The following is a 20818-nucleotide window of genomic DNA, read 5'->3' on the forward strand; positions in this document are numbered from 1 at the left end:
TCTTATGAGTCACACACTGAAGTGAATTGGATACTTGATTCATTAAAGTCACCCGTCATAGAGTAACAAGTTCCATCTCTTCCCTAGACTGGTTCCGCATTTATTCACACCCCGACATCTTACCTAGCATGAGTGAGTATGTGTACGAGTTAACGTAACCGAGTCCCCGATAATCTCGATTCAGTACTAAACTCCAGAGTTTTGAACAGTTCGATCATGACTCGCACATCCCTTATTGCACACAACATCGTACAACAATTGTATGGACAATTTGAAGTCACTAATTTATCTAATATGCATGTTTTTGAAATGTCATAGTAGTACTATATCATATCATAAATTATTATTTTCAAAATTGATATGCATTTAAATAAAATCGATGTAGTTTTTGTTTTTCATTTATGTTTTCAATTCATCCTTTGATGTCACCTACATTGGTTTTATCCACTTTACGTGGGCAGTATGCAGGATGCTCGTATTGCATCTGACAGACATAACCTGACCTGATGAGCAAGTGAGAATTGAGCACAAATTAATATTGAATATATATATCTTTCTGCCCCCTCATCCTTGTGGCACCCTAGAAAGAATATTGATACCTTTCACAATGACACTGGCTGGTATTTCTCAGCAACATCACCAGCAGGTGTGTGTTGTTCCTCAAAACCTTGCCATTTGTTTTTAGTCACGTTCTTTATCTGCACGTGTAAAACGTATTTATGTCTTCTGTCTCAGTTTCACTTTTGTTGCCCTTCTCTTGTCTCTGATTTCCCAACATTTATAGCCGCCTCCCAAACTCCAGCCTGCTCACCAGCGGTAATGTCAAGTTTTGCACAATTGACAATTATCACAAAAACTGTGTAACGGCAACAGACTTAGAGGGTGTACAGTACATTGTGAATGCCGCTTTCTGCATGTGCTGTTCACCATGGCTGCACAATGCAGGCAAGCAAAGGAAGGAAAGTGGAAGTTCCCCCCACAGTCCTACTTCCTCTCCACATGAATATTGCAACCTCGCTCTTTTGAGAACTCAAACCACAATCCCACCCGACATTACCCAGAGGTCTTTGCGTAAGGTGTCAAAATGAGGCACTCAAAGCTCCAAAACAGGGCGATTGTGCTAAATTGTTCCAGGGTCCTCATTCTTAAAAAGCTACAGACTGCAGAGCAGGACTTTATTGTTATTATTATTTTTTATTTAATGTCAATGCAAGACTCTGTCATATCTTAAATAGGGACCTATTATGCCAATTTCCCGGCCCTTTGTATTGAGTTGTGGACTCAAGACAGCTTTCTAGTTCTTCCAGAAACTGCACCTATTCAGCTGAATGTTTTTGGATTTTGTGCTTCCCATGAAAACGGTCTGTTTTAATGTATTCCACCCACACCCCGCCTCCAGACATGCCCATTCCACTGTGGTTGGTCACACTCCCGGAAGGACTTGTGCCGCTAGTTGAGAACCCAACTTTATAGGAGTTGATAAACGGTATAGGACTTGATAATAAATGCCAATTTATCTTTTTAAACATACGGCCATATGTGTTGGATCCCGAATACGATCCGGAAGTAGAGACTGGGCACTCCAAAGTTTCTCAAGAAAACCACCGGCATCTCATCAAAGCAGATGATCAGCATCAGCCATAACCTTACAATACAATAACATTCAGGAATATCAAATCCCTCTCCCCCTGTGTTATGTCAGTTTCTATTATCACCAAAATGTCTGCCTCCCCTCCCGTCACTTGCCAACCCTTCGAATCTTGTGACTATTACAACCATATACTATCTTCCTGTCTTGACCAGCTGCCCCAATTAAATCTAAAATAGTTACCTTCACTCAATCAGCACCCTGGTTCACGCCTGAACTCCACAAAATGAAATCCTGCAAGCGCCAACTGGAAAAACTCTCCACCACCAAGCATTGACACTATCTACTCCAACCTGGCCTCCTCTTCTATCCCTGTTACATCACCTCAAAGTCACCAATGACCTCCTACTTTCATCAGACTCTGGCCACCTCAGCATTCTCCTCCTCCTTCATCTCACAGCTGCAGCCATTCCATTCTCCTCTCCCGTTTGGAATTTTCTCTGAACATTAATGGCTCTGCCCTCTCCTGGTTAAGGTCATACCTCACAAACAGACTACAATTTATCTGAATAACAACTGTACCTCTTCAACTGCTTTTCTATCACGGGATGTCCCACAGGGTTCACAGGTTGGTCCACTAGTTTTCATTTTGTATATGCTCCCCCTCTGCAACATCATCCGCCGCCGTGGTCTCCATTTTCACTGCTATGCTGATGGCATTCAACTCCACATCTCCACCAAATTCATCACATCTATAATTAAATTAAATCTTGTATACACTCAAACTTCCTTCGACTCAACTGTGACAAATCAGACATACTCATCATCGGTCCAAAATCTGACATAAAAAAAAACTCTCTGAATTTCACTTTTTCGTTTGATAACTACAGTCTGTTGCCCTCCACTTACATCCGCAAACCTTGGCATTTTTCTCAACAATAACGTCTATCACTAACTTCCTTCAAAGCCCTTGTCAAAATGCACCTTTTAGAAACTGCTTTTAAAGTTTGACCTTTTGATTTTTGGATACGGAATATCTTATCTAATCTTGTGTGTAATTTTGTTTTTAAATGTATGTAAAGTGTCTTTGTGTTCCTTAAAAAGCAATATACAAATAAAATGTGGTTACTTCTAGATGTCTCTCAATGGTAAGTTACTTTAGTATTTTCGCATGATTTTTTTTAGCCTAACATGCATTTTTTGGGAATGTGGGAGGAAAAAACTCACACAAGCACAGAGAAAATGTCATTTCACGGAACAGCACATTTCCACAGTGCAGTAGAGAATAAAATATGGGTGTGTACTCAAAACCAAGTGGACTTGCGTTTGTGTGTGTATATGTGTGTGTGTGTGTGTGTGAAGTTGTAAGGGTAGGGCCAGCATCCACCTCCACCTGGCAGGAAAAACAGGAATAGGCTTTGTTACCTCATGATTGCACAATCTTGCAAAGGATTCTCACTTGTTGCAAATGGAAGATACCTGGAACTGGTCTTTGCTTTGTAACTTGAAACCATCGAGACAAGTCACACAAGTTGTATGTCAAACTAAACCAACACGTACTCCGAAGGAGTCTTTTGCTGGCTTCCACTCGGTGTCAACTTGGTGCAGTTTGTAGTTGTTCCCTCTTGGCAAACGAACAGCTTCCATTCTCTGGGAAGATGTCATACAAGATGAAAAAGAAAACAGCACAAATGTATGTGTTGATTGAAACTCATTCATTCATTTTCTACCGCTTATTCTCACGAGGGTCGCGGGGGGTGCTTGAGCCTGTTCCAGTTGTCTTCGGGCGCCATCCAATCACAGGGCACATATAGACAAACAACCATTCACACCCACATTCATACCTATGGACAATTTGGAGTCGCTAATTAACCTAGCATGTTTTTGGAATGTGGAAACCGGAATGAGGAAACCGGAGTACCCGGAGAAAACCCACGCATGCACGGGGAGAACATGCAAACTCCACACAGAGATGGCCGAGGGTGGAATCGAACTCGGGCCTCTCTGTGTGGCCTGCACGCTAACCACTCGTCCGCCGTGCAGCTTCATCTAATAACATGTACATCTAATTGTTGAAATTGTGTTTTTATAATGAGCTAAAATGTGCATAATAGCTATTAAACGTGTTTTTAGGTGTCTTAAAAGTCCACTTTTGTCTAAAAATAGATATACAGTATTTTTCTTAATAGTGTATTTTTTTTAAATTCATTTTGTCTTTATTTCCTACATTTCTTTCATTTTCATTTTCAGATGATGTTGCAATTACAGTACGTGTAAAACGTCAACTCCGTGCCAAAAAAATGGTACAAAGTGAGGCGTCAAATCAAATAAACACTTTGCTGTCTGAGCTATTAATAAATGACTCATAATTAGAGTAATGGCAAATAGGGAAATAATTATTCTTGACTGGAATAAGGTTTGCATGTTTACATACTTTACACCTCCTTCCCTGCGATATACTGGGACCTTTGGTTATTTACCATGCCTGCGTGTGACTGTGTGGTAAGACAGTGATGTACTGTGACCTTTAGATACAAGAGAACGACAAACACAAGTGCAACAAGAGAAAAGGTGGGTTCTCTTTTAATCTGAAGTGTACATTTCAGCAGCAAATGACCCAAATTGAGCTAATTTTGAAAGTAAATTGAAAGAATATAGCATGTAACCGTATTAACACTGAAGGCACATGTTATATTTTATCGTGAACCATGCAGTGTAAAACCGGGATGTGTGATTTACGTATTTTCTGAGCAGGATATAAGACACCGGCATTTGTGAAGTAAAAGTAAAATAATATATTTTGTGTATTTGAGTCTTTATTTAATTCTATAATCAAAGCCAGTCGGCCCATTAGGTAATAGATGCAAATGCTAAGGGTTATTGTCGAATTTAAAGATTCAATTTCACAGTAGAGGGGGTACCATGTAAAATCATCATCAAAATCATCAAAAAAATCAAAATCATCAAAATCATCAAAATCAACATCTCTATAATTCCCAGTCCTTGCCACTTAAGTTTTTGTTTGTACATTTGTGATTGGCTGGCGACCAGTCCAGTGTGTACCCCGCCTCCCGTGAGGATAAGCGGTACAGAAAATGGATATATGGATATTCATAATCACATATAATTAAGTTTATTATAAGATGCATTTATTATAAATTGTGATGTAACAAAAAACACAGTCCATGTACATGATCAGCGATTAAGACAGTTTGGTAGTTTAAACATTTTTTTATTATAACAATATGTCTGACTTCTGCTTTTTACTGAACAGGCAAGACAATAAAATATATCTTTTTTTTTTTCCAAATAAGAGAAACCCAGTCCTTAAAAAAAAGTGTACATATTCTTCACAGCAAGGTGCCGTCATTTCATGCTGATTTTGTTCAAATTCATCACTTGACACAGTATTTCAGATTTAAGACATTATTAGAGAAGCTTCATTTGGTTTGATCATTAAATCCATAAAAATATACAGGCTATGCAAATACCTGAGCTCCCTCATGTCAAACATTCTTCATGAATCTGAGTACCCATTCAGTGCCATAGTATTCAAAAATATACAACAACAATAAACCTGAACCCTGTTGTTGTCTTGTTTGGAATATTGTAAAACCTTTTAAAACAACACATGTACATTTTTTTCTCCAAACATTTTCTTGCACACATCGACACAAAATAAACAGCGATGACTTCATAGAGTTTCAAGTAAATTCTTCACTCACGTCTTTCCTTTGCCTTTCTTTTTGTTCTTGTAAGCAAGCTTTAGTTGTGCCCCTGTTAGATCACAGAAAAGTATATTTCACAGGTACGAGATGTAAACAAATTCCTCTGCCTTGATTTTGCACACGGCTAAAGACTGATGGTTGCTTAGCACCGGAGAATATGAAAAAGGGAGGGTGAGGGGGGGTGAAAGCTGCCTTTTGATCAAACAAGTTGTATGAAAAAAATTTGAGGTTAATTAAGCTGTGTTGAGAGTATGGTGAATATGTAGCACATTCATGATTTTTATTTGTGTGTGTTGTTTGTATTTTTTTTATTTGTATTTTTTTGTTCTCTGAAAATAGGAATCCATGCCACAAGCATTTGGTCAATTAAAAAAATATATATTTTATTATGATTTTTTTGTGTGTGTTTCTCGGAAAATAAGCATTCAGGGCACAAATTAGTAAATGTTTCTTTTATAAATTTTTGGCCAATTTAAAAATATATATATTTTTTATTTTTATGTGTGCTGTTTATATATTTTTTCCTTCAAAAACAGGAATTCACGGCATAAATTAGCATTTTTGGGGTGTCAAAATTTTTTTATTTTAATGTGTGTTATTTTTGTAATTTTTTAGGTGTAATTTCTATTAATTGTAATTTTTTTCTTCCACAATTCACAGCACAAATTTTCAGATTTTGGTCAAGCCTGACGACTTCGCTAGATGCTGGACTGTGACTACGATTCCATCTGGTCCATCATTCATTATTATTAATTAGGGGTAAGTATCAATACATTTTGTAATTAAAAACGGTTGCATAAGTGCGTGACGCATATTTAAGGCTTAAACTTGCATTGTACTTTCAAAGCGGCAGAGGGTTTTCGGCCATTTTTTCCTCACAGAAACAACATTTCATTTACTCTTAAGTTGGCAATGATTTATAAATATATTATATGAATTTTATATATATATAAAATATATATATATATATGAAAGGATGCAGATGTAGCCTTAACCGGGAGACCAGGCTAAAGGCTACACTGTGACTCCAATTCCATCTGTTCTATGGATTATCATTCATTAGTGGTGATTACCTTCATTTGAAATGTGTGTAATAAATGTGAGGCATTGTGCTTGTATGCATTTAGCATGTCAGCTTCAAAACTGAAGAGAGATGTCGAAAGTTCTAGAGATGAATCGGAGAACATCAACATTACGTTAGAAGTAGGATTTGTACGGGGAGGAGCGAGCCGTGTGTCAAAAATAGACATTTTATGTGCATATCAGTTACTCATGGTTTGGTTTGTCACCCACCGGGGGATCTACGCTAATGGTCTGGTTCCAATGATCCCAACTACTCATTAGATCTCTCAGCTAGCCATACATTAAATCTTCATTTGTGCCTTTTCTTTTTCACTCCAAGATGTGACTCAAGTGGTGCCTTGTCATGGATGAATAAATAAAGTGCAAGGTCAACCCGTACACCACACATTCTTCTCCTTTTAGGCTGCATTGTTGCCTCTCAGAGGTAAAAAATTTCATCTATTCTAAAGATGATGGACAAGACCATCAAAAGAAAGTAGTCTATCATGATAGACCCAACTGGAAAAGCAAATCGTACCTGAACTTTGTACTCATGACGTCTCAAAGTTGGATAACATTCATTTTTGTACCTTCAAACCTGTCCTTTTGGAACATGTAATCAACCAGATGACAACATAAGCAGCCTCATTCCAGTACCATGAGGACACTTATACCACAGCAAGAATGCAAAAGCCAGAATACAATATACATACATAAATATTTGTTGAAAATCTCGTAATCAAAGCTTTCCGAGGCACCGTTTAAAGCATTATGTATAGTGAGAAGGACACATTATGCTTAAATATACAAACAGGGTACAATATTACACAATAACTCAAATATACACAACTCCATACACCCAAATGTGAATATGATAAATGAAACTGCATTAAAAAAGCAGAGTTGACTAATGCATGGATATGTTTTCCATATCCTACCATCCTTTCCCATCCTACCTGCAAGTAAATGTAGACTTTTTCCTTTAGCGCAATCAAGCTACAAATAGACCTCCATTTGTATGAAGAATCCATTATGTGACAAGTACAGTATGATAATCAAGTAAAAGCATGTCTAAAAGTAGCTAGCCTGTGTGGTGTGGCACAATATCACGCCAGTAACGCCAGTAACTTACTCGTAGTTCGATCAGCATCACAATGTTGACAATAATAATAATAACAATGGTGCTGTAGCTTGGTTAATATGCATGTCACATTATATGTAAATGAGGCGTTGTTGTATTTTTCAGAGGGCTTTGTAGGCGTAATATGTGTTTCCCATGACATTCATTCTTAGCTTTGTGTTTTTAAATTCAGATTTTATAGTTTTTGAACACACAGAAAAAAAATACATATGTGGTAAGTCTAATATAAGGATTATGGATGATGGCAAAATTTTAAAGAAAGTGCAGTTTTCCTTTTAGTACAAAATAAAGTATAAAGAGGACCAATAATTATAACTAATCTTTGCAAGTTGCCTGAGTCAAACATAATTTCAGGTTAGAAAAAGAAAATTAAATTACAATTACCTTTGCCCAAGGTCAAGGGTCACATAAGTCCCCTATATCGTAGCTGTCTCAAGCAATGCCTGTTAAGACATTGTGACATTTTGTGAATGAAGTCGTAAATTAAATAAATTTCAACAGTAAGTGTACAAAGAAAAACTTGCAACAGGTATAAAAAACATGTATTGCCTGAGATACATAAAAATGGGAAAGTTATGTGATGTTGGCCTTGAGCAGGCAGTGTAAGGAAGGTGGAAGTAAGAAGGGCTAGCCATGCTAATGTAAATGCTAACTGCTCTGTTTTGCTATTCTCCTACATTTACGGCTTTGCTGTCATAATATTAAGACTTTTTTCTTGTAAAGTTCAGACTTCAATGTCATAAATTTACCATTTAATTTTGAACATTTCAGAATTGTTGCTTGTACATTTACAAATATGTAATTAATTAATAAGTATTTTCGCTCTATGTAACACTAACAGTGAGCTAACACTGTGTGGTTTTTAGCTGAAGAGCTAACAAATTGTTAGCTAACACATTGACTAAGATAGTTGATTTTAGTAGCTCATCATGACAAAAATGCATCGTGTTTTATTACCGTGAAATAGTAAGGCAACTTTTTGCTCAAACAGGAGTAGTCTTTGTTTTTAAATAATGTCAGATGATACTTTAAAAAAGTGAATAGATATCTCCGGCAATAGTAAATTTACATAATGTTGTAGAAGACTGAGACAAAGATTTTCACATTCAAACAACAATGTGTAGAATTCTATAGTGGTCACTAGGTGTCAGTAATATTACATTGATGATAAAATAGCCACCGCAGGAAGTACTGTACAGAAACCGGAATTCAAATCAGTATTTTGAACGTCATAATCAGCTTTTCTATGCTCTTAGCTATGAAAATATTCCATTTACAAATAAGAAATACAACTTTGCAAAAATGTGCTCATCACTGTCAGGTCTGGAACTAATTAATCGCACTAACCGAGAGATTAATTTAATTTAATACATTAAATTAGTTGTAATTGTACTAATAACCAACAGAATCATTCGTAACTTGTGTTGATCGACATTACAGCTGCCCAAGTACACATATAAAAATTAACACAGGGAGAAATATTTGAGTTAATATGTAATGATCGATTAATATGCACTGAAAATGTTACTCTTAAATAATGCGAACAGAAACGTAAATACTGTAACATAGCAGAGCTAAATAGTGACAATAATGGCACATGAGATGATATTTCTGCCAATACAATTGGATACAATGATAAACAACATTAAAACAAGCAAATGGTGCCAATGGACACCAAGCAGCATCGGTTGACCAAACAATTACTTGAAGTACAAGTACAAGCTTGTGTTTGTTAAGACTCAAGTCCCATTGCGCCATTTAAAAATTCCGTCTGCCACCGTCTTTATACTTCCGTCAGATGGTGTCATATTGCAGTAAATTCAAGGTTGTCTATTTTTTCGACAGAACAGCAAGAGTACCATGCCTGGTTTTATATTTGGATTACCATTACCTTAGATCAATATTATTTTGGACTATAGTGGAACATCGGATAGCGTGTTTTAATGCCAAAAATGTATGCCAAAATTTAGCCTTGGTGTGCGTCCATTTAGTGTACATTTTGACACATCTTGTCATGTTATTAATACACTGTGTGTTTATCACTAAACGTCCTGGTTAGCACTTCATGCCCATGAATACATGGAAACAGGAAGTTTACTCCGTCTCTCCTCAATGTACATACATGGACGATGGAGCCAAAGAAAGTTGCAAGTGCCAAAATGTTGATACAGAAGGTGAGAAACATTATTGGAATTAATAAATAACTCATGGCAAAAAACAAATTTGGTGTCCCATTGGATCTCAGTCAATTTGTTATGTAGACGCAGTGTTTTCACCACGTAAGACTATAATTGTAAAACTACAAAAATGTGTTTTGTGTTCACATTTTTCGCTTTCTGTAACATTATTATGTGCATTATTTCTTATGGGAAAATTGATAAGGTTAAAATATGATTCAGTTCTGGAAATGATGCTAACCAAGGTTCCACAGCCATGAAAGTCAACAAACTGGTAAAGGTGAAAAAGACAAAAAAAAAAAAAAACTCAACAGAATGACATGAAAACCACAAATCCAAAGTTTGGTGTCACAAAATTTCTCTAAACCAAAAAAAAGTTAAAAAAATGTATGCCTTTGTTTTTCTGATGGAATTATAAACACCGCAGTGGGACGGAGCTTTTACGAAAGAGTTATTGAAGGTGTATTACGGCCAAATGGAATAAAAAAAAAAAATCAATATTACTGTGAAAATTAAATTGTTTTTAAAAATTGTTTTTTTTAAAGTGAAAGACGTAATGTCCAAACAAGTTTACATACAACACCCAGACAAGACCAGCGCCACTTGCCCTCTCTGTAAACTCTTGAAGATTGAATGTTGCTGCAGAAAGTAGTTTTGGTCAGTAAATCCTTGAGAGGTTTGTTTTAGCAAGATTTGAAAAAAAGGTTTCAAAACAATTCATTTGATCAGCACACACTGCTACCAAGCCTTCATATGATTGATTGATTCACAGTAATAGCTGAAAAGCTGAAAAGCCCGCATTAGTGCTACATGCTGTAGGACTGCAGCACAATTAAAGGTCTAAGGAATAAGAATGAAAATGCTCTCCTTACTTACTGAAAGCATCTTTTCACTGGAATGTATGCTCACCACGAACGATATGTGAGGAGAACTCATAGCGGTCTTTGCTGTGGTGGCCACAGATGTTGCACTCCAGTGGATTCCTGTATCCATGGCAACCCATGTGGATTGTATACATGACATGGTCCAAGAAGAGCACTTGGCAATGGTCGCACTGAAAAGCTCGCAACTCCCGGCCTTCTCGTCCAAACACCCGCACCGCTTCCTGACTCGCGAGCCTCTCTGTGGATTCTCGCAAAACCCCACTGCCGATTGCTGACCCGCTTCTGGGTGATACCTCCGTCGCATGATCACCCGAATAAACCACAGGACTTGAACGTGATCTTTGGCTTGGTGGGAGATTGCTATCAAGGTTGGCATGCTGTTCTTGAGGGCTGCTGCGAGCCGAGCCAGGGGACTCTCCTCCACTGACACTTGGCGATTCTTCTTGTCCTGACTGGGTCGATCTACCTTGTCGAGCAGCAGGCCCATTGGAGATGGTGTGGCTGGGAAACTCTGACGGTAATGGTGGCTGAGGTGGCAGTAAGTCCATGTTTCCTGTACGCTCAGCTCTATGGCGAAGAGGCAGAACATGATGATAGAGCGGGTTGACCATGGGAACAACCTCAGTCATGGAGAGAGGGTGCCCTGGGTGTTGGATGATGGGGCGAAGTGTGTCTGATCCCAGGTAAGTGATGGCGTTACTCATCGCCTGATCCATCATGTGTGGTGACATCAATTCAGCCTGCTTCTCAAACTTGAGGCCCATCTCATATCCCATTTCAGGGTAGCTGTAGCGCACCATCTTTTCGCCTGTATAAAACAGAACAGGGAGATTATTTAGCACATAAAGCTGTGTTAGCAATTTATTCTTTAACATCAAATCAAAAGTTGCCCAGTAAAACACAAATGCCTAACATTGCAACCTGATCGGAAAGCGTTTGAGACGTATTGTGTAAAAACTTTCATCAGAGATGTGTGATTCATCAATGAGTCGTTCAAAACTCAGGTTTCTGTGCATGCGCTCTTAACGGTTGAACCAAGTGAAACAAATACTTGATTCTTCTTTTGTGAGTTACTGTAGAAGGAATAGTGTTTCCTGTCACTACAACTTAAAAAAAAGAATATTGTCTGCTGCAAAACAGCTTTTTGAATTAGTTTTTTTGGATTTGCATTCATCTCAGCTGTTATAAGCTCCGCCCGTCCGATATAAACCACAACGAGAATACACTGCATTTGTATTTTGCTGGCAAATATACATATAACATACATATAAGGAGCACTCGATATTTAGTTTTCATGTTTAAATAATGATAAACTAATAAATGATAATGATAAAGTAAAAGAAGACATTGATGTCATCCTCAATAATTGTCCAGTTCCTTGATGTCTCTGACACCAAGTATTGAGATGTTACATAGGAAGCTTTTTTTAAATAACCAATAAAAGAGTTACGATTTTATAAAAGCAAGCTAAATATCCTGTCTCGCATTTTTCCCATTTACATGTCATGCAAAATATTTGATGGGTGCAAGTATGAGGCTCGGAAAGCCCCATCCATCTATGAATACCTGCCAAACCCTCCGAAATAGGGATGCGGTACACTGTTGTCTCTCAACAATATAGCAAGTAGCAAAGTTACAGGTGTACCAAACCACAGATTGAAAACCATTTCCTTGCCTCTCGTGGTTTGCCTGCTGTAACGTCCTCAATCTGGGTATCTAATTCGTGTCAAAATAATCTAAAAAAAAAAACGTTGTGTTGAGATATGGAAAAAACACAAATTAACCCAAAAATTTAGATTTTTGTTAATATAAAAGGACAACAAAGTACTTTGTTATGTGAACACAACTTGTTCGTCTTGTGCCATGAATATCGTTTCATCATTAAACTTTTTTTTTGCTGTATTCCAAAATTGTCAGAACTACATTAGAATGCTGCTTTTTTGTTTTATATGGTTCTAACTTTAAAGTATGTATACACAGCAGAAAATACAGTACTTGCACCTCATTTCATTTAGAAACTGCATTTTTGAGTTGAAAGAAATGTTGATAATTTCAATAAAATACAAGTTCAAAAAGGGCATGAAAATGTAAATGAAACTTTTTCATCTGGAAAAAATATTGAATCATGACAGTAAGGCAGGGGTACAGAAACGTTGGCTTGTGAGCCAGATGTAGTCGTCAAAAGAGTCATTTCGAGCCATTTCTAAATGAAACAAGACATTTCTAAACACACTAAAATGAATTTGTTGATTTTTTTCTGCTGACATTTTAAAGGAAAACATTACAGGTACATCACAGCGTTAAAATAACATTCAAAACATAAAAGGTTCTCATGCATTTGAATTCATCCATCCATTTTGTACCGCAATGCAGTTGTCCACAGCCAATGACAGCTGTCCTTCTGAGCTAATTGTGCAGCGCAAACCCTTTTGATGAAGGAGATGGCAAAAAGAAACAAAGATGAGGAGTAACGTGCAAAACCAAGCAGCACCAGAAGTCACATTAATGGTAAGACGTGGTTTATTTATTATTGCTTAGTGTCAGTATAATGTAATTAAAAATAATTAATTCACTTATTATATTTGCATTTAGTTGCACGCATTTAGTTGTATTCAATGTTTTAAAAATGTATATTATAAATACATTTTTAAATATGTGGCTCTCCTAGCCAAAAAGGTTCCCGACCCCTGCACTAAAGCACCAAACACCTACTAAATATGTATAGTCTCATGATGTTATTAGTCAAAATGTATTATTTAAAATGATCCAGGTTGTGAAAAAAAGATTTGTTGTCTCGACAGTCAAGTTTTTCAGTAAAAGCAAATACTGTCATATTGCTGTCAGCCATCTTTTTGTTTGCTTGACTTTAATGTTTTGAAGTATTGCTTGGACTGAGAAAAATAATACCTCATCCATGCCAAATGAGATTGCCATTTTTTTCCTTGAGCAATTTGCCATCCAGAGACCAGTGCAGGGTATGGATTTAAAAAGTTGTGTCACCATCTGGTGCAGGGATGCCCAGGGGCCAGGCGCTTTTCCTCACAAGGGTCACGGGGGGTGCTGGAGCCTATCTCAGCTGTCTTCGGGGCGAGAGGCGGGGTACACCCTGGACTGGTCGCCAGCCAATCACAGGGCACATATAGACAAACAACCATTCACACTCACATTCATACCTATGGACAATTTGGAGTTGCCAATTAACCTAGCATGTTTTTGGAATGTGGGAGGAAACCGGAGTACCCAGAGAAAACACACGCACGGGGAGAACATGCAAACTCCACACAGAGATGGCCGATGGTGGAATTGAACCCTGGTCTCCGAGCTGTGAGGTCTGCGTGCTAACTATATATATATATATATATATATATATATATATATATATATATATATATATATATATATATATATATATATATAACCCCACTACACTATGTTCTTCCAATCCGTCAAAGTGGCTCCGCGGTCGACGTGTCACAATAACAAATTTTGCTTTTAATTATTGACCGGTATGCAATCATTTAGACTGGAAAAAATTATTATCAAGATTATCATTAAGATTATCATTCAAAGATCAATGTGTCATGTCATCATTTTGTCATGTCACATTTGAGCCACAAGATAGTACTCATGTGTAGACTACTTGTGCAAACTACATATATTACCTAAGAATGTAGTAGTGTCACCATGTCACACACAATTCCCACTCCTGGTGTCAAAAGAACTACACACACACACATACACACACACACACACACACACACACACACACACAGCAACAAAATAGGTGGATAAAAACAGACAATACACTGCAGATGTATAATGCAGAATATCAACCAACTACTAAGTGAGCTTTAACCATATGCTTTCCAAGAACTGCACAGCAAAACACTCTGGGAAACAAAAAGCACTCCCAACCATTGCTACATTATAGAGATTTTGTCTGTTAAGAAAAAAAAATACTTGAATAAAAGCTTGACACACACACACACACACAGTTGTAGTGTATTGTTAAACTATCATAGGGGGTCATATTTGAGTCGTGTAAAATAATGGATATGACGGACTGCCCAACTTTGTGTATTACAAGTTGGACCACAGCACGCGACACGCGAACAAAAGCCTCCGTAAGTGTTGACTGCCAGGAGGAAAGCTGCGCTGCACAGCCATACTGGAACTGTGGCATTCTGCCGATAAACTATCGCCTTTGTGTCTTCATTCATATTTGCCTCTGCTTGCTAACTGCTCGCACTTGTGAAGCCCCGCTCCTGGCACAAAGAGATTTCATAGCTGAGAAGATGCTCACTCTCTTCTGTGTTCATTTCATAAACAGCCAATGCACACAGACACATTCTTGTCATCCAGCTGTTGTAGCACAGAGAGACTAAAAGACGTTGCAAAGGCACTTATATGTCAATTTATCAAGGGCTCATAATTAATAACCTGTTTTTTTTTCCCGTTCAATAAATCAAAATAGTTTGTGACAGGCCAACCCTCCTCCCCCCCATCATTCATTATTTTCTGTATGCTGTCGTCAGCGGAAAAAAATTTGCATAGCTGTGATCTGGGTGGATGAGCCTGGCAGTGTTCTAAGTACCCACCCACAAACTTCTGAGGTGTGGTGCTCTTCCTCTTCCCAACATTACTGTGCAGTCTTTCAATAACAAGTGGCCGATCAAACGGCGTCATGGGCCTCGGATCTTTCGGAACCTCGCCTAGGAAAAATGAGATAAGACATTCTAAGACAGATCGGTTGGCGTTTGGCAAGTTTTCAGTCGTAGAAACACATTTTACCTGCGTAAGAGCCTGTGTTGGTAGCTGGTTCCAAACCGATGCTCTGCAGGTAACTATGGCAGCGTTCTCTGTGCTCCTCCAGGGAACTGCGCTGTTTGTAGCTCCGTCCACAGTAGTTACACTTGTGTGGTTTGCCAACTGAAAGTGAAGACGTCAATAGGAAAGCATATTCATTCAAGGGTAGCTAAGGACATTGAGGGGACTGAAGAGAGTAGACAGGAGTACAGCGAGATGAATCATAAGATGAAAGTAGAGGTGGCAAAGGCCAAACAAGAGGTCTATGATGACTTGTACACTAGGTTGAACAGTAAGGAGGGAGAGATGGATCTCTATAGGTTAGCAAGGCAGAGAAACAGATATGAGAAGGACGTGCAGCAGGTTAGAGTGGTCAAGGATAGGAATGGAAGTGTACTGACAGAGGCCAGTAGTGGGATGGGAAGGTGGAAAGACTACTTTATAGAGTTGATGAATGAGGAAATGGAGAGAGAAGGAAGAGTAGAAGAGGTGTCTGCCGTAAAGAGCGTTGAAAAGGATGAAGAATGGGAAGGCACTTGGTCCTGATGGTATACCTGTGGAGGTATGGAAGTGTCTAGGAGAGGTAGCAGTAGAGTTCCTGATTGGGTTGTTCGATAGGATCTTAGGTGGTGAGAAGATGCCTCAGGAATGGAGGAGAAGTGTGTTGATGCCCATTTTTAAGAACAAGGGGCTAATGAGCCATACAATGAAGTTACGTGAAAGACTAGTTGAATCTGGTGTCATGCCAAAAAAAGAGTACTATAGATGCAGTATTTGCTTTAAGAATGTTAATAGAGAAGTACACAGAAGGTCAGCGGGAACAGCATTGTGTAGATCTGGAGAAAGCCTATGACAGGGTGCCCAAAGAGGAACTGTAGTATTGTACGAGGAAATCTGGAGTATGTTCAAGTGGTGCAGGACATGTATGAGGAATGTAGGTGCTAAAGCATCGAACCAAACCACAAATATTATTTTATTGTTGCACACCTACTAATACAGTAGGTGCTGTAGGTGTGACAGAAGAGTTCAAGGTGGATTTGGGATCAGCTCTGAGCCCCTTCTTGTTTGCTATGGTGATGGACAGGCTGACAGATGAGATTAGACAAGAACTCTCTATAGACTATGATGTTTGCAGATGACATTGTGATTTGTAGTGAGAGTAGGGAACAGGTGGAGTAGATGCTAGAAGAGTGGAGGTTGGCCCTGGAAAGGAGAGGAATGAAGATTAAAGGCAGCAAGACGGAGTATATATGTGTGAATGAGAAGGACTCAAGTGGAAGAATGAGGTTACTGGGAGAAGAGATACAGCAGGTGGAGAATTTGAAGTACCTGGGGTCAACAGTTCCGAACAATGGAGATTGTGAAAAGGAGGTGAAGAAGCGTGTGCAGGCAGGATGGAACGGGTGGAGAAAAGTGTCAGCAAAATGAACGGAAAGGTATACAAAACTGTGACGCATTGACAAATGAGTGGTGGTAGTAGCAAGTGAGATAATGCAAACAGTTACCAAACGTACATGTCATTCTACTAGATAATTGGTTCCCGTATGCATTTTTCATTGCTCTGTTAAAGTCTATTCAGTCTTTTAAAACTTTATTTAATAATTGAGCTCGAAAAAACCTCAATGAGTGGTGTGTTAAACCTACCAATGTAACACTATTTGCAAGTACTTGCAATTCTTGTCTAATTATATATATATATATATATATATATATATATATATATATATACAGTAAACCTCGGATATATCAGATTCAATTGTTCCCACTGGTTTTGTCCGATATAAGCGAAATCCGTTATATGCGTATACCGGAAAATGTCCGTTTTACGCATATATCGGATTTATATCCGGTATATGCGTAAATCGGATTTTATCCGTTATAAAAAGGCACTTCCTTGACTATGTTTCCAGTGTACCTGGATGCGCAGACAACGCTGCAAACGCTGCAAATGACGTCGTATAGCGGCCTGTCACGATTCGGCGAATCGGAGCGCCACGATGCGGCCATCCGATATATGCGAGGGAAATTTAATGGAAATGCATTGGAACGGGACTGGAGATTTTGTCCGAAATAGGCGAAATCCGTTATAAAAAATCCGATATATGCAATGAATTTTTATTGGAAATGCATTACAGAAAAATTGGTTCTTTTTTATCTGTCCGTTGTGAGCGAATTTCCGATATATCCGAGTCCGATATATCCGAGGTTTGCTGTATCACTGTCTAAAAGTGTTCAATGGAGGTGATGCAGCCCTCGAAAGATGAGTTTCAAGACTTTTGCAGGATCTGAAGTTTTCCTATTGTGTCATTCAGTAATTGTGTGGTATGTTGCCATTGACACAATTCAAAACTATTGCTCATTATGTATTTTTTGTGTGAACAGATACAAAATGCTGTGGCTAATAACAGAAACTTTCAATATGATTCAAGTGTGGGTTGTTATTCCTGCAGGGCAAGACATTTTTACCTTTGCATATTGAGCAACCCACGAACACACGATATTGTGCAGATGTCAGACAGACCTTGACAGTGAATGTTTCAGATGCTATTCTTAATCATGCAAATAGTCCACACAGCACTGTTCTGAATCTCATGGCTTCATTAAACTTATGCAGTGGATTCAACATTCACGGCCATGCAAATTTGGAAATTTTTAATGCCAGAATATACAGTAATATCCAGTGTATACGCCGCTAATTTTTTCTTAAACTTTGAACCATGTGCAGCTAATTTATGGCTATGTTTTAATCTTGTGATATCTTCTTTACTCCAAAAGTACCAATAATCTTTTAGATTCTGTGCCACTCACGAGTGAGGAAACGTTAGTTGGCAGGAGCTAATCACGAGCTATCAGTGAACTCTCAACAAGCTTGTCAATTGCAGGAATCATCACTCAATAAACCAGTCCGACTCACGATCAAACAAAGCATTCATTGATGCCTGCCGGGGGCACTGCAATGACGTCAGCCTCCCTTTGGGCTCCTCTGGCTCCCTCTGGTGGAGTCAGGCAGCATTGCAGCACCATCCACCATCCAATGATAAAACACCTGTTTTTTTTTCATTTCAACTCGTATTGGTACTTGTATATTTCCTAGCTATATTTTCAGTGTTAAGTTGCTGTGCGATGAGCATAGTGTTTGTAAGTGCTTTGTAAGATGACACCATGAGTCAGAGTCACCTGTTATATTGAGTAATGAAGTCATGCAATTGATTGCAAGTGATTGCTCCAAAGTCCCGACCTAAATACTATTGAGATGCTGGGATTGCAGTTGTTGCTGCTAAGGTGGCCCAACCAGTTATTAGGTTGGGGGGGGGGGTCTCTTTTTCACACAAGGCCATGTAGGTTTCGATTTTTTTCTCCCTCAAAAATAAAAATTTCATTTAAAAACTCCCTTTTGTTTTCAGTTGTGTTATCATAGACTAATATTTAAATTTGTCTGATGATCTGAAATATTTAAGTGCAACAAAAAATAAGAAATAAACTCTGTAGATGTCCAAACATTTCCCAATAACAATTAACAATTTGTAAAAATAGAACAGGCACGTTAAAATTCAGATTAGATTTAACAAAGAAACCCATGTGGTTCCAAACCCACATTAGCAGCAGAAAAGCTGTGTGAGTAACTCCTGAAGCTAGAAATGACAGGGATGTCTGGCCTTGTTTTTAAAGATGCAAAAGAGGGGAGAACATATCCTCCCTGGCAGGAAAGTGGGTTACAGTTAAAAGACACATGCAACACTGCCTTTTTTTTTAACTCCTCAGCAAGCCAAGGGATGTAATGAAACATGTCCTTGGTTCCTAGCAACAAAGCTTTTGCAGTTAGATGATTGCGTCTACCAGACCACACTATCAACAAGTATAAAAGAAGGGGGCTAAAGTATGCGATTGTTATGGGAGGCTAGAGACGGAAATTGAAATGCAGACAGACAAGTAGGCATTGTGTAAAACCCTGAACTATCTATTACATAGTCTACATAGGTGGTTTTTAATCGCATCATACCCAAACTGGGGCGTTTGAAAACTGAGGTTTTATTGCTTGTGTTAGTATGTGAAAAATGACCAGGCCGCAAACTACAGTCCTGTGTTATCTTTTTAGGTAGTGACAAAGTCATTATGAGAACCACAAAAGTTTTTTTTTCTGAGCTCCAGTCACAAAAGGGAAGAGAAAGACAGGAAGAGTCTTACCAGCATGAGTACGCAAATGACCCGTGAGAGCATCACGGCGGCGGCAGGCGTAGCTGCAGAAGGGGCATTTGAAGGGCTTTTCACCAGTGTGCAACTTGATGTGTCGCAGCAGATTCCCCTTCTGAGTGAATGAGACACCACACTGGTTGCACTGGAATGGCCGGTCACCTTGAGGAGGCATACACAGGTGCTTATTGTCAACATTTTAAAGAAATGCCAACTAAAAAAGTTTGCCTCTGTATTTGTCGACATGAAACAATGCATTGTTTTCTGATCATAATGGATTTGGAGGAGAGACCAGTTACATGAGATGACAAAAATATCAGTTAAACATGCTGTAGCGTATAATAAATGCCAGAGGTGGGAGCAAATTAATGTATTGCAAGTCTCAAGTAAAGATGTGCAAGCCTAAGTCAAATCTCAAGTCAAGACAATGTTGAGTCAAGTTGAAAGTCAGAGGCTTATAGATAAGGGAAACATGTTGTCTTGCTGGAATAATAACAATCAAACCAATAAAAAAATAAATACATAAAAACAATTTATGCGCACACACAACACACGCACACACCCAGGCACACTATGGACATTCCCCCCGACACCACATTGTGACTCCCCGGGAAGGGGAAGGACGACCCAGCAGTCCCAGATCCACAATCCAAGCACCGAGGTGAGGAACCCCCCCCCAGGCAGACGGGCAGCAAGGCAACCCACCCCACTGTTCCAGCTGACACTCTCCGAGCAGCAAATTCCCCACCTGACCCACCAGTCTAGCTCGCCCAAACCCCCAGCGGTGGCCCCGCAGAAATCCCAACACAGGGGCCTCCACCAGAGATCATGCCGGCCACGCCACCCCCAGACCGCCAGGAGCCATGGACCGGCTACACGTCCTAAGACAGCGGCAAACGGCGGGGGCCGCTGTTAACTTTCATCAAATTCACTGAAAATTTTCAAAACCTGAGTCATTTATGACAAAGGCCAGGTCGAGTCTTGATGATATTGTCAATTCGAGTCCAAAGTCATCATAATTATTGTATGACTCGAAGTCACACCTCTGGTAAAACGAATAATAACAAACTGTTAAACAGCGGAATTTTTCAAATAGCTCATTTACTGTATTAGACCTCATTACCGTACAAGTGTACCAGAGGTTCCACATTGACTCAAATGTAAAACAATGCCCAATTATTATTATTACAAATTATCATACAAATAATTTTCATGTACAGTGTCATCCATAAATATTGGAA

The 20818-nt window shown here is 38.8% G+C and overlaps 1 protein-coding gene across 2 annotated transcripts in view; it reads right to left on the reverse strand.

Moving 5' to 3' along the window:
- Nucleotides 1-4308: 4308 nt before the first annotated feature.
- ikzf2 (IKAROS family zinc finger 2) overlaps nucleotides 4309-20818 on the reverse strand; it is a 33840-nt gene continuing 17330 nt past the window's right edge. For both annotated transcript variants that reach the window (XM_058081638.1, XM_058081637.1), the window contains exons 5-8: nucleotides 19572-19739; nucleotides 15372-15509; nucleotides 15179-15292; nucleotides 4309-11388 (exon numbers count right to left, since the gene is read on the reverse strand). In XM_058081638.1, the coding sequence (XP_057937621.1) occupies nucleotides 10586-11388; nucleotides 15179-15292; nucleotides 15372-15509; nucleotides 19572-19739 (1223 nt within the window). In that variant the 3' untranslated portion in view covers nucleotides 4309-10585. The remainder of the gene's footprint in view (nucleotides 11389-15178; nucleotides 15293-15371; nucleotides 15510-19571; nucleotides 19740-20818) is intronic.

Source organism: Doryrhamphus excisus, chromosome 9 (genome assembly GCF_030265055.1).
Source record: "Doryrhamphus excisus isolate RoL2022-K1 chromosome 9, RoL_Dexc_1.0, whole genome shotgun sequence".
Classification (NCBI taxonomy): Eukaryota; Metazoa; Chordata; class Actinopteri; order Syngnathiformes; family Syngnathidae; genus Doryrhamphus; species Doryrhamphus excisus.